The sequence below is a fragment of the Phodopus roborovskii genome, unplaced genomic scaffold, assembly GCF_943737965.1.
Source record: "Phodopus roborovskii unplaced genomic scaffold, PHOROB, whole genome shotgun sequence".
NCBI lineage: Eukaryota > Metazoa > Chordata > Mammalia > Rodentia > Cricetidae > Phodopus > Phodopus roborovskii.
Genome location: NW_026126459.1, coordinates 15,978,318 through 15,995,632, shown reverse-complemented (window position 1 = coordinate 15,995,632; position 17,315 = coordinate 15,978,318). Strand labels below are relative to the sequence as shown.

Here is a 17,315-nt window from a genome sequence, read left to right as displayed (position 1 = left end):
GCCCCTATGTGAGCAAAATAACTGTCTTTCTTGCAGTACAGATAAAACTAACAGTATTTTATATAAGCAACTAGAAATATATATATACAGTTTTCATATATGTATATGGAATTTCATAATCATGAAAATTTACAAGATATATGTATAATTTTGTGATATATATATATATATATATATATATATATATAAAATGTCTATGAATACATATGAAGTTGGTACATCCCCCACAAAATTACTTGTAGCAGAGTGTTCTGTTTCATTTTCTATGGATATGTTTTAAGTCATATTTAATATATAAAGAACATAAAACATTCATTTCATTTTCAGGGGAGAAGTAAAACAAATGAAAACAAGACTATGACTATGTACTATGGTAGCCTTAATTTTAATCATATCAAATGAAGGGAATATGTATTCCAAATTGAGGTTTTAACAGATGAGTTTTAATTCTGTTCCCTTTCTGAAGTGCACAATTATTCTCATAGATCAGTGACTCAAAGGATATTAATAATTTATCATGTCTTTATTCCTTTCTAGTGCTTAGCTGTAATTCACAGTATATTGCAGATACTAAATTGAAAAACTGATTGATCATACATCATTCCTTAGGGTTGTTCTATTTCTGAATATTTAACACAGTTTCTGGAATTATCTTCCATAAGTGCACAATCCAATATACTTATTATTTATGAACTGAAATGACTAGAAAAACCTTAGGATGAGGGCCAAGTAACTTAGGAGCCCATATGGAAATGTATCTACAACGACTTGTAAGTGATGGCTGCAAAGTGATGCTATTGTGGAATGCTTTCCTACAGGCATGGCATAGCCATTGTCCTAATGAACTCCTGGTAGCTGTGTTTACCTTCATGACATCTGCTTGAGGCTGGTACACTTAATATTCTAGGGGAAGGGTCACAAGTTCCACCCCTTCCTAACGTATAATTATCTTACAGGAAGTTAGTGGCTGCTGGAGGAAAGACATTTTCTTCAGTGATGTAGCCGTTCATAAGTTGCCCAGGCTGATGTAAATAATACTTCTCTTGTGTAAGGGATACTAGTTAAACTCATTGGTTGGAATCTTTTATTGAGTCAGTGTCCTGTCTATGGTGGGATGTTTATCTCCCCAGGAAAATTTCCCACAACAAATACAAAGATAAAGTAATTATTAGCATATTGTTATCACTAGCTGTCTTCATTTAATTCCCTAGGTGTCGATAGTCTGAGAAACTCCATTTACCTGGAAAGTGGTACGGAGGGTCACAGAGAAGCACCATGCCCTTCCCTTCCTTCACTTTCACCTCCGGACGCTCCTCAGGAGGAAAAGGGTCGAGATCTGATTTCAAAAGGGAAAAGGAAAATGTTCACTCTGCTCAAGAGAAAGATATTTGTTAAGTGTGATCTTTTGCTGAGTTACTTGTGCGATATGGCAGAACTCAGCTGGCTCTGGACACCCGTGCAAAGCAACTTGTTTTCACAGCTGGGATTTCTGTGCGCCATCCACTTCTGTCACTGACTCATAGAAGCCAGAATAATTCTGACAACCACGAAGGTTCCAGCTAAACTAAAAATGTTCCTTTCAGGTTAGGGAGAGTCTCCATGAGGAAATAACAGTGAGGTCAGCCAAAGCCCGAGATTTAGGGAGGAAGGACACGTGCGCATCCCTTCCCTTCCAGCCAGTGCTTGGACACTCAGTGAAAAGAGCTGGGGGATGGACCCCAGTTTCCATCACCTCTTCCACGACCCCGCCCCCACTGTGTTTTGTCTTCGTCTTCTTCGTCTTCCTCCTCCTCCTTCTTCTTTTTCTGATATTGGTACTGTTTAGCTTCTGCCTATCTTTCTCAATATTTGTGATCCACACCAAAACCATGATACCTACTTTTTACTCCCCTAAACACACTGTCTGCCTCTGGAAACCCATATGCTCTCCCTGTTATATTTTTCCAGAGGGAAGCTCAAAGCCACATCTCTGGACTTGAGGTGCTAATGACACCTGAGTGCCTCTTTCAGCCTCACGTGCTCATTTAATTAATCAATCAATTTAACTTGGTAAAGTTCTGTTCATCTCTGGTCATGGAACACAAACTCATATGCTTAGTCACATCTTAAAGTCATTTTCCTGGCTCTCATCCTACTGTAGTAAAGGAAGAATATTTTTGCCTTTTAACTTGGCTTTCTTTGAAAATTAAAAAAAAATAACCTTTAGTGCAATGCAAGTACTGAATTTTTTAATTTTAATTTTATTGTTTCTTGACTTATCTCACCCTTCCTAGTGATTGATCTGTTTTCTTGAAACATTATTTTCATCCTGTAATGTATCTACTAAAGCTTGAACACATGACATAAATCACAAAATGGAGATTTATTACTGTAATCAGCTCCCCTTCCAATATAGTGGTGTCCTTTGGAAGAGACTCAACTTTTATTTTAGCAAGTATTTTTTTTAATGTTTTCCATTGTTGGCCCCATTTAGAAAAATAGTCTTAATTAAAATTTAAGATAATCTACTAACTAGAATACAGTTTAATTAATTCCATGCCACAGAAGTTAAACAAGGAAAAGCCAGATATTCTCTGGGATGCAGGAGTTTAGGAGAGGCTCAGGGCACTGCGGAACTCAGATATTTTATCTCCTAATAGTTAGTTCTCATCCTGTAGGGGCCTTCATGCTGACACCAGTTCATTGATGACAGAATGCAGAGAACCACTTAAGATTCTTCAGAATGTGGTCCTAATTTCTTTCACATGAGCTTTACAATACTCATCATAGTGCTGTGCCTCTGCTGAACTTACCTGCAAGTGTCACTGCCCTGTACAATGCATTTCCTCTATGGCATATCTTGTCAGTAGCCTATTTTCTTGCTTTTTCTCTTTACAGAACCCTTAATGGTTATATTTGCTGATGTGTCTTGACAGTCACTCAGAATTACTGTATTTTAATTGGAATTTCAAGTGCGTTACCTGTCTTACCAACAACAACCTGCCACCTGTAAATGAGCAGGTGATGTGACTTCTTTAATAAACTACACAGTGTCACTACTTTGGTTGGAATGATAATGTAGGAGGAAGGTCCATATTCATAGGGATAAGATTTTTTAATTGTGCTTATACCTGTGTATTTGTGTATGTGTGAAATATGTGTGTGTGCTGTGGTGTGTGTGTGTGTGTGTGTGTTTTGCTTTCTACCCATGGAAGCCAGAAGAGGGCACTGGATCCCATGAGGCTAGAGTTTCAAGCAGTTGTGAGTCACTCAACATGGGTTTTGGGAACTGAACTTGGTGCTTCTGGAAGAGTAGTTACTATACTTTACCTCTGAACCATCTATCTAGGAGAAGTTATTTTAATGGGAGAGAAAAGCTGAGATATGAAACCCCAATATTTATAGATATTTATCAATAATTAAAATACTTGTATTCAATCTCACACAAATAAACCCACCCTTCAGAGAAGCTGTGATTACTTACATCCAAAACTCAGGGTCGCCTCTGTGCTTCTGACCATCCCATAGTTATTTGATGCCAAGCAGTAGTAGATCCCAGCATCTTTCTGCTTATCAGGGTTGTTGATGACAAGGTTTCCTCCCACCATACTGTATCGGTCATTTGTCAGGTCAACATCCCCATTATTCATTCTCCATCTTGGGAAAAAGACATTAATGTCACTCTGAAGGTCACAAAGCCTGGAAAGTGTCAGACTAACATTACTCTGATTTCTGTATAGCTCCATGTGACATGAAATGATTGTTCTGACTCGGTGGTATTTCTTAATGACCTATAATTCTGAGTATATGAAAACATTAATAATAACTTACCTAAGGTACAAAAATGTAATTGCTAACTCTTGACAATGCCCTCATCTTCAATGAGGTATTATTCTAAAAGCAAAATGTATGTTACCTAGTTTCATTCCATTGATTGATATTTTTATTGTTTACACATGAGCATATTTGTTAGCCACAAATTGCTGTGTAGTTTCACATACATCTAAATAAATTTTTATAAATGATTTAAAAAACATATCTCTAGAACAATTAAAATGTAAACTATGAGTTTCTGTCTAAATAGCACAGCAATTTTCCAGTGAAACTAAAGGAGGCAGGCTGTCTGCTCAGCAACTGACATGTTGACCACTAGGGGGAGATCACATAGTTTAAAATTATTTCACTGTCTTAAGTCCAAGTGACAACTAAACTAGTATGGTAAGATTTTTTTTTAGCTTAGATTTAATGTTCACTGATGCCCTTTCATATCAAATAATTAATTAATTAATTAATTATTCTTATTTTACATATTGATCCCAGTTCCCTCTCCCTTCTTTCTCCTTCCCTCCCATCCCATCCCTCTCCCCCACTCCACAGGAATGGTGATAACTTCCAGGAGGGATCAACAAAATCTATCAAGTCATTTGGAGTAGAGACTAGGCCCTCACTCCTGCCTCTAGGTTAAGGGAGTATCCCTCCATGGGAAAATGTGCTCCCAAATCCTTTTGTGCACCAGGGATATATCCTGGTTCCTCTGTCAGAAGTCCCTTAGACTGTCCAGGCCTTCTAACTGAGACCCATGTTCAGGGGGTCTGAGTTGGTCCAATGCTGGTTTTCCAGCTATCAGTCTGGGGGTCTATTAACTCCCCTTGTCCAGGTCAGCTATCTCTGTGGGTTCACATGTTTTAGGAGCAATATTTGTGGAAGGTATTTTCCTTCACCATATACTCCTATGTATAGTGGTGTCAATGAGAAATATTATGGCTAACAATACTACCAACTGAAGGGGATAATGCTATAAATAGAAGTCTGCTGGGTTTTTGTTTGTTTTTCAAGAGTTGCTGAGAAGAATGCATGTAGAAAAGAGTTTTCATTTACAATGATAGTAGCAAATCATTTTACAGTTGTTCCATACTGTGTCAGGGTCTGTCTTTTAAAGCAATGTCCTAGGAAAACCATCAGACAAGAGTCCTCATCATGAAGTTCAGGGGACAGCCACTTTTTGGATGCCAAATACATTTCTGATACAGGTGAGAATAATGGCGAAAATGCAGTTTGTCAGAATGTCTTCACAAGTTGGGTCACTAGGACATTTCCCCGTTAAAATCCCTCTGTCATCAGAGCTAATTTCAAAAGAAATCACAGAGTACTGTGTGACTGGCCCTGGCACATGTTTCCCAGTTTCACAACATGAGTTGTTGGGATTTTCCCTTTACTGGAAGCAAGTTGTGTTCATTTCTTTGACTTCCTCTGGCTGTAGTTGTTTGGGATATCAAAATGTTATGCCATGCTGTGTTCTCGCAAGTTGGTTGTCTGTTTTCAGAGATGGGTATTGAAATTCCTGTGCATGCCTTTAAATGTTTCTTATTGCAGTGCTGCAGTGCTTGCTACGTGGGCATGGAGATGGGAGAAAGTGTGTCAGAGCTGGCGAGTGGCAAATGAAATTCCTTGTAGTGCCTCTTGCCTCTCAGGATGCCACTGTGCATAATCCATCACCACAGGGCATACTATAAATACAAAACTACTTTGTGAAAGACAAATTGCACGATTACTTAAGGCAGTGCAGTTTTCCCGTAATTAAGTATATTTGAAAAACTTCGGGCATTCCTTCCTACCTTCAAAAAGTATTTCTCCCCTCCCCTCCTCTCCTCTCTTCTCCCCTGCCCTCCTCTCCTCTCCCCTCCCTTCCTCTCCTCTCCCCTCCCCTCTCTCCTGTCCTCTCCCCTCCTCTCCTGTCCTCTCCCCTCCCCTCCCCTCCTCTCCTCTCTCCTCCCTTCTCCTAACTATTCCCTCCCCTCCTTCCCTTTTGTCTCTTTCCCTACAAGCTTTATTTACTTGGCTTCCTCTGCTCCCTATATTAATAAACAGAGGCAAGCCAGCTCAAGCTGGGGACTTTGTTTGGCTAAAACCTGTGGAGTGTAGTCAGTGACATATTTGCCAGATTACATTTCATTCCTACTGCTTCTGTGCTGGGAAGGACAATAGGCCTGCCCATGCTGTGTTTCTAGAAACACTGAGCACAGCACCTGCTGATTGGTTGTCTCTAAGCTGTCCTGGAGGCTGCTGTCTAAGACAGTATAATGGAATTTGTATCACTGAAATAAGCTTGAGATTTTCACACTATCTGGAGGCTTCTTTAGAAGCCATATACCTGTGTTTTGGTCCAGCATTTGTACTAACTCACACAGTCAAGCCAATGTATCTAAGTTAGGATTTAGCGTCTTTTCCTGTATATATTTCTTGGAAAATCTCTACAACCTGTCAGTGATGCTAGCCCATGGCCGTGATTGTGCAGAGGCCACTGCAGTCAGTCTACCAACCAAATAATTTTTGCAACAATGTGTTATCTATAATTTATATTGTGCTCTCAAGCATGAAATTGAAACCATAAAAATAATGTCAGAAGGATGGTGATTTTATACCTAAATTCATATTTTGCTTTAGTAGTAAACTTGTAATTATGGCCAGAGGCAAGAGAAAATGAACACAATTATAATTAAGTGGTGGGAAGGACTATCTTTCCTGGTAATAGCTTTTTATAACAATAGAAAGCTGTTTTATAGTAGGAGGAAAGCTTACTATCAAACACTTAATTATTAATTAATATACTTCAATTAAGTCCAGTGACGATTGTCCACTGAAGTACCATTTTCCTATTACTGGTTTTTCTTTCATGGAAACACCTCATAAAAGAAATTCAAATTCCCTGGCATTTATTTAACTTTTAGTTTTTGAATCAGATTAAATTGGTGGTACAATTTTGTGAGCTCTCTATAGCAGAGAAACCCAGTTTTACTTCTTACCAAGTTTTTATGATAGCACAAAGAAGTAACCCAGGAATACAGAAGGAGTTGCTCACTCACTATTCAGAAGATAGAAATGTATTTTTTATTTTATTTATTTATTTTGCTTTGTTTTGTTTTTTGTTTTTCAAGACAGGGTTTCTTTGCATAGCCCTGGCTGTTCTGGAATTTGCTTTGTAGACCAGGTTGGCCTTAAACTCACAGAGATCCTCCTGCATCTGCCTCCTGAATGCTGGGATTAACAGCCTGCTCCTCTGCTACCACCACTACCTGGCTAAGACATATGTTTGTGCTGGAGATACAGCTCAGTGGCTGAGTGTTTGCTTCACATACATGAGTGTTAGGGTTAAATCCTAGTACTTCAGAAAAATGTCAGGGATAGAGATTTGAGATCAGTTAAAAAGGGCAACACTTTCAGGGATTGCCTATGCAAACTTTTGAATGTAGTTAATATAGAAAGATTATCAGCCACTAATAGATTTGAGATATTTAGGACAGTACATACAAAATGATTGTGTATAGCCATAGCTATAATGCTTTTATGTGACATTTATTTGTTTGAAAGCATCAGTTCATTAGATAATATCAAATCTACCTGTATAATCTGTGTATAAATAAATTTTTATATATATTTAAGGATACTACATGTATATAAGTACAATATTGTGTTTTCAGTAATGGGTATGCTAATATATGAGTCAATGTCCACTGACCTTACAGACCGGTCTTAGAGATTTCTCTATAGATCTGAGGTCCCAGGTGCCAGGTGCACTCTGCCACCCTAGCCCTCCCTTGAAAAAGAGCAGTGGGGTGCATTACTTGTAAACTGGAAATGGGCTGGCTCGTGCCCGGCAGTTGAGTGAAACTTTTCCTTCCAGCGACTCCTCTGGGTAAATGGTATTGATTGGTTGCTCTTCAAAAATGGGTCCAAATCCTTTGTCCTCCTCAGAAACTGAAACAAAACCAAGATGATTTTATAGTGTACCATTCTATATGTCAAATAAAATTTGGTTGCACCAAAAGTGCTTCTTTTCTGCCTGTCTCTTTGTTTCCTTAAAAGTACCATTTGCCAGTTATCGCTGTACAGTTTCCTCTACAGACATATAAACACATGCACATTCATGCCTCCAGGTCTTTGTATGAGCTTTGAGCTTTTCTACTTTCTAAAATCGTCACCCTAGTCTTCTTATCAAAGTTTGTACATTTGTGACCCAGCCACGGCGTTAATTCTGTCAGATTTTCTGTTCTAAATGACCCTCCTTTGTGGCCCTATAGTTCCCAACTCAGGCTGCAGGACTTAAAACGCCCGCTTTGACTTTTAATGCAAACTTCTATGTCACCACACTGGCAGTGATTGGAGACAGGTGGCATCTTTAATCACTGTATCTTGCTACCCAGCTGCCTAGTGGTCTAGATTGCAAAGGTGCTTAAATATTTTAGAAGATGAGAATGAAGCAATAAGTGAATTGCTGAATGCTCCAGAGAAGATTATTTACTTTTGAATTGCTTTCTTTCCTGAAAATGGGACCAGGATTCATACCGAGCTATTATCTGTGACAACATACATACAAATTCCAAGTATGGGAGTTGATGAAGTGGTTTGAAATCCATCACAAGTACCCTGTTTGGGCAGCAATTGTCCTGGGATTCTATCCTATATGGAAGGAAGAACAAACGAAACAGCAGGGAAGGTGGAAGAGGCAGGGGTGTCTTGCATGACTCTAGTGTAGCAGCATCTTCTGCCTACAGCCAAGAGCCATATGCTCTGAATGAGTTAGTAGTGAGCCATGTGCCTTGAAAGGCAGGCAATTCTCCCCTGAAGTCACTCACTGTGACGGCTCCAAGAGAAACAAGCCAGCAAGCCATGGATCACTTCTCCATCTTGTGCTGTTGTTAATGTTTTGTCTTTGTTTCTGGTTTTTATTTAAGACAGTCTCATATAGCCCAAGTTGACCTCATATTTCAGGTTCTCCAGTCTCTACCTCCTGGGTAATAGGATGGCAGGCATGTGCCATCAAGTCAGGATACCCCAGCTTTTTCTTTTTCCCCTTTTATTTAAAATGTTATTTCATACAATATATTCTGATTAAAGCAGTCCCTGCCTCCTCCCAGTTCTTCTCCCAGATCCACACCCTTCCCATCTACCCTTAAAAAACAAACAAGCATCTAAGAAATAGTAGTACAATAAAATAGAACATAATAAAATAAAACAAAAACAAACAAATCAGCACAGGACAAAGAAGAAAACAAAGAGAAGAAAAAGACAAAGGAAAAGCACAAGAAATACGGGTAGCCTCAAAGACACACACATTCACACACACAAGAATCCCAAATACACAAAATCTATAATATAGGCACAAAGGACTTGTAAGATGATAATGGTAATGACAATAATAATAATAATAAATAGATAAAATAAAGAAAAAAGGAAGGGAATATTCTGACTCAACATTATAAGACAAAGGATGTCCAAAACTACCATTCAGTTTGTTTTGTATTGTCTGGGTATGAGGCCTACCTTTAAGACTGATTTGTTTCCCCAGTGAGCTTGCAGAAAACTTATTGTTCATTTGCAAGTAGTTATCAATTGCAGTCAGCTTCTGGGTTAGGGATGGGGGCATGTATCCATTTCTTTCAGTTCTGGGGCTCCCTCTGTGCTGGCCCTGTGCATGCTGCCAGTCTCTGTGAGTTTACGGTTGTTGGACCTGCTATGTTTAGAAGGTTTTGTTTACTTGGTATCTTCCATCCCCACTGGCTCTTGTCTCCTTTGCTGCAGAGTTCCCTGAGCTCCAAGGAAGGGTTTTGATGGAGAAATCCCAATTAGCACTGTGTGTCCCAAGGTCTCTCACTCCTACGTACATATTATTTGGATGTGGGTCTCTGTATTTGTTCATATCTGTAGCAGGAAGAAACTTCTCTGATGATGCTAGTGCAAAGCACTGATCTAAGAGTATAGCAGAATTTTATTAGGAGCAATTTTATTGCTGTATTCCTTTAGTAGAACATTAATATTTGGCTTTCCCCTGACCAATCTAATCTCAGGATCTTTCTTGGCCACCCAAGCAGTGTTGTATGGGTTCCATTTCATAGAGTGAGCATTAAATCAATGTATCTTGTAGACAGGCCATTGTAAATCAAAGGATTTGTAGTTGGATTTGTGTTTATATTTCTCCTTTGGTAGCATGCAGAGTGCCTTCCAGTTCCATGAAGCCATGTTGGGGTAATGGCTCTAGATAGGTACCAACTCAACTTCTCCATGTTCAATGACTTGTGTATGTTCTGTCTTCAATCAATTTGTGGAGAATAATCAATACCCTTGGCTGGGTTGTTTGAGCTGATTCTCATGTTGTACCTTTTGCCAACAACTTGATTGAATGTAATTTATTTCTGAGATGCTTCGTTTGTTAATGAGGGATGCTCAGTCAGGTCTCTGAGCTTGTTTATTAGTAGATGGTTTAATTCAAGCAGCACAGTGGTTTTTATCCTCTCTAACAGCTATCTTTGGGATACTGCCTGAAAGAAATACCACCTCCTAACAGTAGTGAGGCCTTAACCTTTTGTGATATATGAACAATATGTATGAAATATATATATATATATATATATATATATATAGAAAGGCAATTATGCAAAGAACTTATGTAAATATTAAAGAATTTGTACTTAAAGTTCTATAGGTCAAATGAAAATATTGTTGAATTTTTTTCTTCTTAATGGTAATATTTTGCACAAATGATATGTGTATATTTTCCAACCCTCCATTAGCCTCCAACTCCTATAGGGTTAGATATGAAACCTTAGAGAGATAAAATAATGATGCTAAATAAATTTCCATATGGCAGAAAATCACATTTAAAATATTTCAGTTTTCTTGTTTCCAGGATAAGGCTACGCTTTTAATGAACATATGTTGTTTACATGTCTAGAGTTTTTTACACTGGATAAGACTGGATCCCCTGTAAAGCTTGTGGATGATTCTGCACACGTTAATTGGGAACTGAAACCAACCCTTAAGAGCAGGAGTTACTGTTTCAAGTCTTTGTTTCCCATTGTCACCTTCAGCAAGAACCTAACCCCATCACCCAATATTGTGACTCCATGGACCCTAACTCAACAGGAGTGCTCAGACCCAGAGAAAGATCTTTCTGGAATAAAACTACATGAGACTCGGGACAGGCCCCATGAAGACAGCTTTACACTCAGCCTACAGAAATGGGTGTCTGTCTCTTACCATTCTAACAGTGAGATCCAGGTGACAGTTTTTGATGTTTTTGAAGTTTTATGGAGAGAAGGGGGTGCAGTGTGTGTGTGGGGGGGGGAGGCACAAAGTTGGAGGTAACATCTTAGGTTGCCTGAATTTAATTAACAAGTTTTCTTTTGATCCTTTTTTTCCCCCTTAATACAAACTCATTTTAACAAAATCTTTCATTTTCCTTTATCTAATGTAGCTATTATAACTCTAGCATAGAAGTGATTACTTTATCAAATTTAGTTAAAAATTTTGATAAGACAGAAAAAGATTGCACATGTATATTTGAAAGTAAAATCTGTAGATGAAGGACAATTAAATGCTACTGCTGCTTCCTCGGTGGGCTTTTTGTGTCCAGAGACTCCACAATCAGTCAGTGGCATGAGCTAAAATAGTAGCTTCACACTTTTCAAACTGTGGAGATAGTCCTCTGTAATCTTGCTATTTGGTTTTATTTCTAGAGATTTAAAAGTAAGATAGAGTTTGTGCTTGAGAGTTATTTTTAGTAACTTTTCTGTCTTCAGACAAATTCTGATTTCTTCACTCTGAAATATGTCTTCTCTGTCATTAAACAGAATTTTGCATAAGTATGTTGTCAGATTAGTCTAAGAAAAATATACTAGGAAATAAAGTAATGGCATCAAAATTTGAGGAGTCTGTTATTAAAATTCTTACAATATTTACAGTATCTCTTGTCATGGAGCCAAGAGTGATTTAAGTTCTCCTGAAATGCAATGAACTATCTACATGATGCAGAAGTTACATTGCTGAGCACAACTTCTACATAGTATTGGTCCTTCACTGAGACAATCAAGATATTTAGGACTTGGTTTTGAATACTCTGGTACCACTATCACTTAGGCCAATGGGTAAGAAGCAACGCTGCTCTAATTTACCAAACCTAACAATGCAACACTCAGAGTTCCTCTCATAGGTGTGCATACATCCAATTTTTAAAATTTTAAAAATGGTGAGGATTGGATTAGCAAATTATAGAGACTAAATTATTTGTTTGAGTTTATGTCACAGGGAGAGTAAATGCCTTTAAAGCCTCCTTGGAACCTCAAGCCGTTTCATAAACTTCTAGACATGTCTGGGAATATCCCCAAGCCACTTCATGTCTGATGTGCCCCCCCCCAAAGGTGGTACCTCGTCTGCTATAGCAAGAAAAGACCCAGACCAAGTCAAGCCATGACATTTCTTTCAGAGGAGTTTGTGAAAGGTTCTCTTGCTTTAAAAGAGATAGATAAAAAAGAGAGATAAATGCTCCTCTTCACTGTTATGATTATATGTGATGGTCTCCCTGTGCAGTACAGGGCAAGTCGGAGAGTGGCTCACTGCATTGACCTCTTGTACATCATGGGTGACAAAGAGACAATGGTTAATTACTGGTGTTAAATCTTGCTATATTCAAAGAGGAAAATAGATAAAGTATTTGAAAAGAAACATCATAGGCAAAAGCATTTTTTGTTGTAATATTGCTGTCAAGTAGACGGAATACATAGGATATTACATATAGGGTTTGAAAATGACAGGATTGTTATTATTATTATTATTATTATTATTATTATTATTTATTAATTCTTTGGTTATACAGTGTGTCTCTTTGTAGCCTTGGGTATTTTGGAACTCTCTATGTAGACCAGGCTAGATTTGAACTCACAGAGATTCACCTACCTTTCTGCCTCTGCTGGAATAAAAGTCATTCATCACAACTTTCCCTGCCTACCCAGAGAGAGAGAGAGAGAGAGAGAGAGAGAGAGAGAGAGAGAGAAAGAGAAAGAGAGAGAGAGAGAGAGAGAGAGTTGATAGTAATATCCATAAAAAAGGAGAAATTGGCAATGGCGAGAGAAGTGACATTTTCTGTGGCTACAGTTTAAATGGATTATATGAAACACATCTACTGCATAAGAGAAGGGCAGGCATGGTGAGCCCTACAAATGTCAGCAAGACACACCAGTGCAATACGAGCAGTGAGTTAGGTCATGTAGGAGGAACCTGTGGAGCTATCTTCTCATCATTTCTAATCTCCCTATCTACTAGGAATAAATTCTGACATCTAAAATTCAGAATGCACAAGGATTTTAGAGGTATGTGGAGTGAGGTACCCTAAGACAGGACCAAGGAGATGGGTATGCAAGGGAATGCAGTGCTTGCTGGGCAATCTCAGGACTCCAGCTGAAGGGAAGAAACAAATTTAAATTTAACATGAATAAAGGGTCCTTGGTGATTATCAGCTGGATGCTAACTGAGCTTGGGAATACATGCATATATTAAGTCTCTCCTCAGGGACTCATCTTACAAAATGGTGTGCACGGGGTAGAGGGCACTTTGGCATGTTCAGGTGGAAAGTTAATATGAGGAGAGAATAATAGGGAGAAGTTTTGAGCAGGTGGAGGCAGACACTGGAACTATGCCTTCACCACCAAAGGAGCACATGGGGCTACTGACAACTGAAAGGGGCAAGGGTTCTGCCCCACTAACACCTTGAGCTTGCGTTCTATTTTCTAGAGATGTGAAAAAAATGAATTGATGTTCTTAGCCACTGTGATCCAGGTGTTTTATTATGTCGGTGTGATGAAATCTCTGCACTTACTTTTTAGTACTATAAATCCTAAACTCAAATAAACCACTAAGCTTTACTCTACAACAGCATTTCCAACAGCTTATTTGACGATAAAGTACTTTCTAATGGAATCCCTGATAATGTCCTACAGAAATTACAAGTGTTTTTTTAATCCTTCTATCAGTAACCTTATTTATTTAGAATTTGTGATATTTCTACATGTTAAAATACTTCAGTTTTCCTTATCTACAACTTCCACCATTAAGTATACATTGAATCATCAAAGAATTCCTATGAAGCACACTTCAATTATTTTCTAAAGAAGTATTACATTGTCATATTTCCTACTTATGTTAAGGTTCATGAAGTTGAGGAAGCTATGCCAGGGATCTTTATGAAATCTACATGTAGTGATTCCCAGCTTATAAGGTGGAAGGAGAAATGACTTTGATGATGTTTGGGCTAATTTCTTGTCCTTCTGCTCCTTAGGCAAATGGAAATCCTTCTCAGTCTGAACGGCATCATTTGGATTGGGCATGAAGGCTGGCATACTGGATGCTCAGCACTTTCTCCTGGTCTTTCCTTCTGTTGTGACGAAGTGGTTTAGTGAGTTAGCAGTTACCAAACACTGAGCACAAAGTCCATCAGTCACAGCATCAGCTGTATTTGCTTCTTGTGGTAAGAAACCCTGTGATTTTTTTCCATTTAAATCCAGAAGCTCATAGGAGCTGACTAATTTATGTAAAAAATGCAAGTTTAGCCAGGAAGTTCCAGCTGGAGAGGCAGATCCAAGTTGGTTTTCTTTTGACTGCCTGTACTTCAGAGAAACCAGTAATCATGGGAGACTCTACAGCAGCATGTTTGGTTGTTACATCTCAAGCAGTAAATTGTCTAACATCTGTCTGAGCCTAATTGCACTGAATCTTAGGGTTTCCAATGCACTAACTTGAGTTCTTTCTCTGGAAGCAAACAAGAGGCTTGCAAAAAAAAAAAAAAAGTTAAGCCATCTTTAAACACCAATTTAAATGTCACAGCACTGCTTTGCTACAAAGCATGTAAGACAATATGTAGACCACACTGATTATTTTTCATCTACCCAAATGGCTTAGTGTGTGTGTGTGTGTGTGTATTTTATGTCTTTCAACAATCAAACAGCTTGTTTAAAAAAAATGATCTCAGGGAAAAAATGCCTTAGAGGATTTCTAAGTTGCTCAACAGTAATCTTTTGCCTTCAAGTTTAGAGTTACCACAGCTTAAAGCAGAAATCAATTATATTTACAATAAAAGCTATTTAAATCTTACCTCCATGACCATATCTCCTGTGCCATGTGAACTCTAAAAAATAAAAGGATAATTTATGTTAAGTGATTCTTTGAGGTGTGCTTTCAAACATTGCCAAAGAATCAATGAACTGGTAGAAAACACTCTTCACACCAAAGATTAATATATCTTTACATCTGTGTGAATATTGTTTACTTATTTTTACATTATATAGTGGTAGCACTAATGTTCGCAATCAGTATAATTAGTATGGATTTGGGAGACTAATAAACACTTTTTATTTCATTTATAATAAGATATCAACAGCTATATAAGATTTCTTTTTTACTACATACACATCACAATGCAATTATAAACCCACTTATGGGCGTGCATATCATTCTTGTGTCTATGTATATTTACCATTGTCATTATATTCTCAAGTATTAAGTGAGGCAGGATAGAAAAAGGAGGAACAGGATGGGGACAAAGGGAGGGAAAAATCCCTGCACCTCTGTCTGAGAGTCAAGAATTCCAACACAACTATCATTTGCTCAAGGTCTTTACCCCTTCCCAGATGAAAACCCAGCATTCTAGGGGAATGAGCAGGACCCCTCTTTATGCTAAGCTAGTGGTGCATGGTTTGCTCCTATTAAACTGTATTCTTACCCAAGGCATCTCTGGATCGATCCTCTATTCTTAATTAACAAAAAGAGTGAAAGGGAAAATTTTCTTTTTCTCAGACATCCTTGGGCATGTAAATGTATAACTATCAACATGGTGTGTATGTTTGCCATTGAGACAATTGTCACTCATGTTTTGTGAGAAGCCTACACAGATACTCAAAGTTGTGATTTAGTCATTCCTAAGCTCCTTTCCCTACATTTATAATACATTCTGGCTCTGTTTTATAAGCAGAAATTACTTTTTGGCTTCAAAAGCAAAGCTCTGTTTTTACTTGAGTTTAGGTCCCTGAAAACTGGAGGGAGGGCTCCATGGTGCTGCATGGTGGTGTGGCCCCCTCTCTCCCACCGGGGACACTAATGAGATTGTTCTCACCAAATTCCAGAACTGGTGTAATAAAAATTACCATATCCTCAAAAAACATCATTTTTATTTCCTTAAAAATAAAGACTAGTTGACCACATGTAATCCCAGCACTCAGGAGAATGATACAGGGGGATCAGTAGTTCAAGGTCATCCTTGGCCACCCAGTAAGTTTCAGGACAGTCTGGGCTACAAGGGGCTCTGTATCAGACAAACAAGCGAACTAAGTAAATCATAATGCAATAGAACTGTCTTTGGGTACACCCCGAAAGAGACTGGCAGAGATCCTTGTATCAAATGGCTACGCACAAGTATGTCTTCAGATGAATAACAACTCAGCTAGTACTCACTGAGCAAAAGTCATTGAGATGGTGGTTTGAGGGGGGGAGAAAAAAGATTATTAGGAAACATACTAATGCCACTAAAAAAAATGTGTCTATGCTTGTGGGAAATCTCTCTGAATTTTCATATTTCCTCTGAAAGAGAGAATCATGATCTTTGTGCTGCTGAAAGCTCAAATGTGCTATGCTATTCTTTATATGCCTATAGACGTCATAGAATATTTGGATGCTATTTTCCTAAAATTGAGTAAGCAAATGAAAGATTTATCAGATTCAGTGTTGTGTTGGATACTCATAATAGCTATGTATTTGTTATAATTTTAGAAATCTTGTTAATCAGTTATTAAACACAGTTATATACACTTAATGTAATGCTAATTGACAGGTAAGTTGTAGTAAAGACGAAGACATTTAAAATGTTACTTTTTGAATTTCTTACTACATTTTACTATTATTAAAGATACTAAAGTTCATTCAATTATAGGCAGCTGGGATAAATGACACCCATCTTTTCCAACGCTACATAAATTAAGTTAAAATTGACCATTCTATGACATACTAAGTGTTTTCTTTTCGAGAGATACAAAGTTTACAGGTTTATGAGCATTTAGTACAGAAAGTGAGCTAAAGTTTACAAAATCTTCACTGAAAATAAAAATAAAATTAAGGTCAATCTTAGCATATAAAATGTATTTACTAATATGATCCAACCCAGATGTCAAAAGGAGACATAAGTTCTAATTTTACATGAGAGAATTCATGATAAAAACACATAATGACTATATTCACATAATTTATGGAGAATACATAAAGGCTTGTTCTTACCTCCTAGACAGGATATGGCAGAGATTAGCAGGAGATGGCTAACCAGCAATGACATTTCCATCTTCAGTTAAGTAGATGGCTCAGTTTTCAAAACTAAGGAAAGCTTTATGACAGTTGAAATCTATGAAACACCTGCATCAAGAAAAGACAAGAAAGTAAGTTAGAAGGAAAGAAGAAAAAATAAGAAAAGTAATGGAAATGAGAATAATGGGGGAGACAGGAGGATAAGAGGGGAGGGAAACAGG

General features: G+C 37.9%; 1 protein-coding gene across 2 annotated transcripts in view; it reads right to left on the bottom strand.

Annotated features, from left to right (window-relative positions):
* Positions 1-17,315, bottom strand: part of Cntn1 (contactin 1) — a 258,096-nt gene that overhangs the window by 99,243 nt on the left and 141,538 nt on the right. For both annotated transcript variants that reach the window (XM_051189700.1, XM_051189701.1), the window contains exons 2-6: positions 17,071-17,202; positions 14,900-14,932; positions 7,602-7,734; positions 3,464-3,636; positions 1,241-1,336 (exon numbers count right to left, since the gene is read on the bottom strand). In XM_051189700.1, the coding sequence (XP_051045657.1) occupies positions 1,241-1,336; positions 3,464-3,636; positions 7,602-7,734; positions 14,900-14,932; positions 17,071-17,131 (496 nt within the window). In that variant the 5' untranslated portion in view covers positions 17,132-17,202. The remainder of the gene's footprint in view (positions 1-1,240; positions 1,337-3,463; positions 3,637-7,601; positions 7,735-14,899; positions 14,933-17,070; positions 17,203-17,315) is intronic.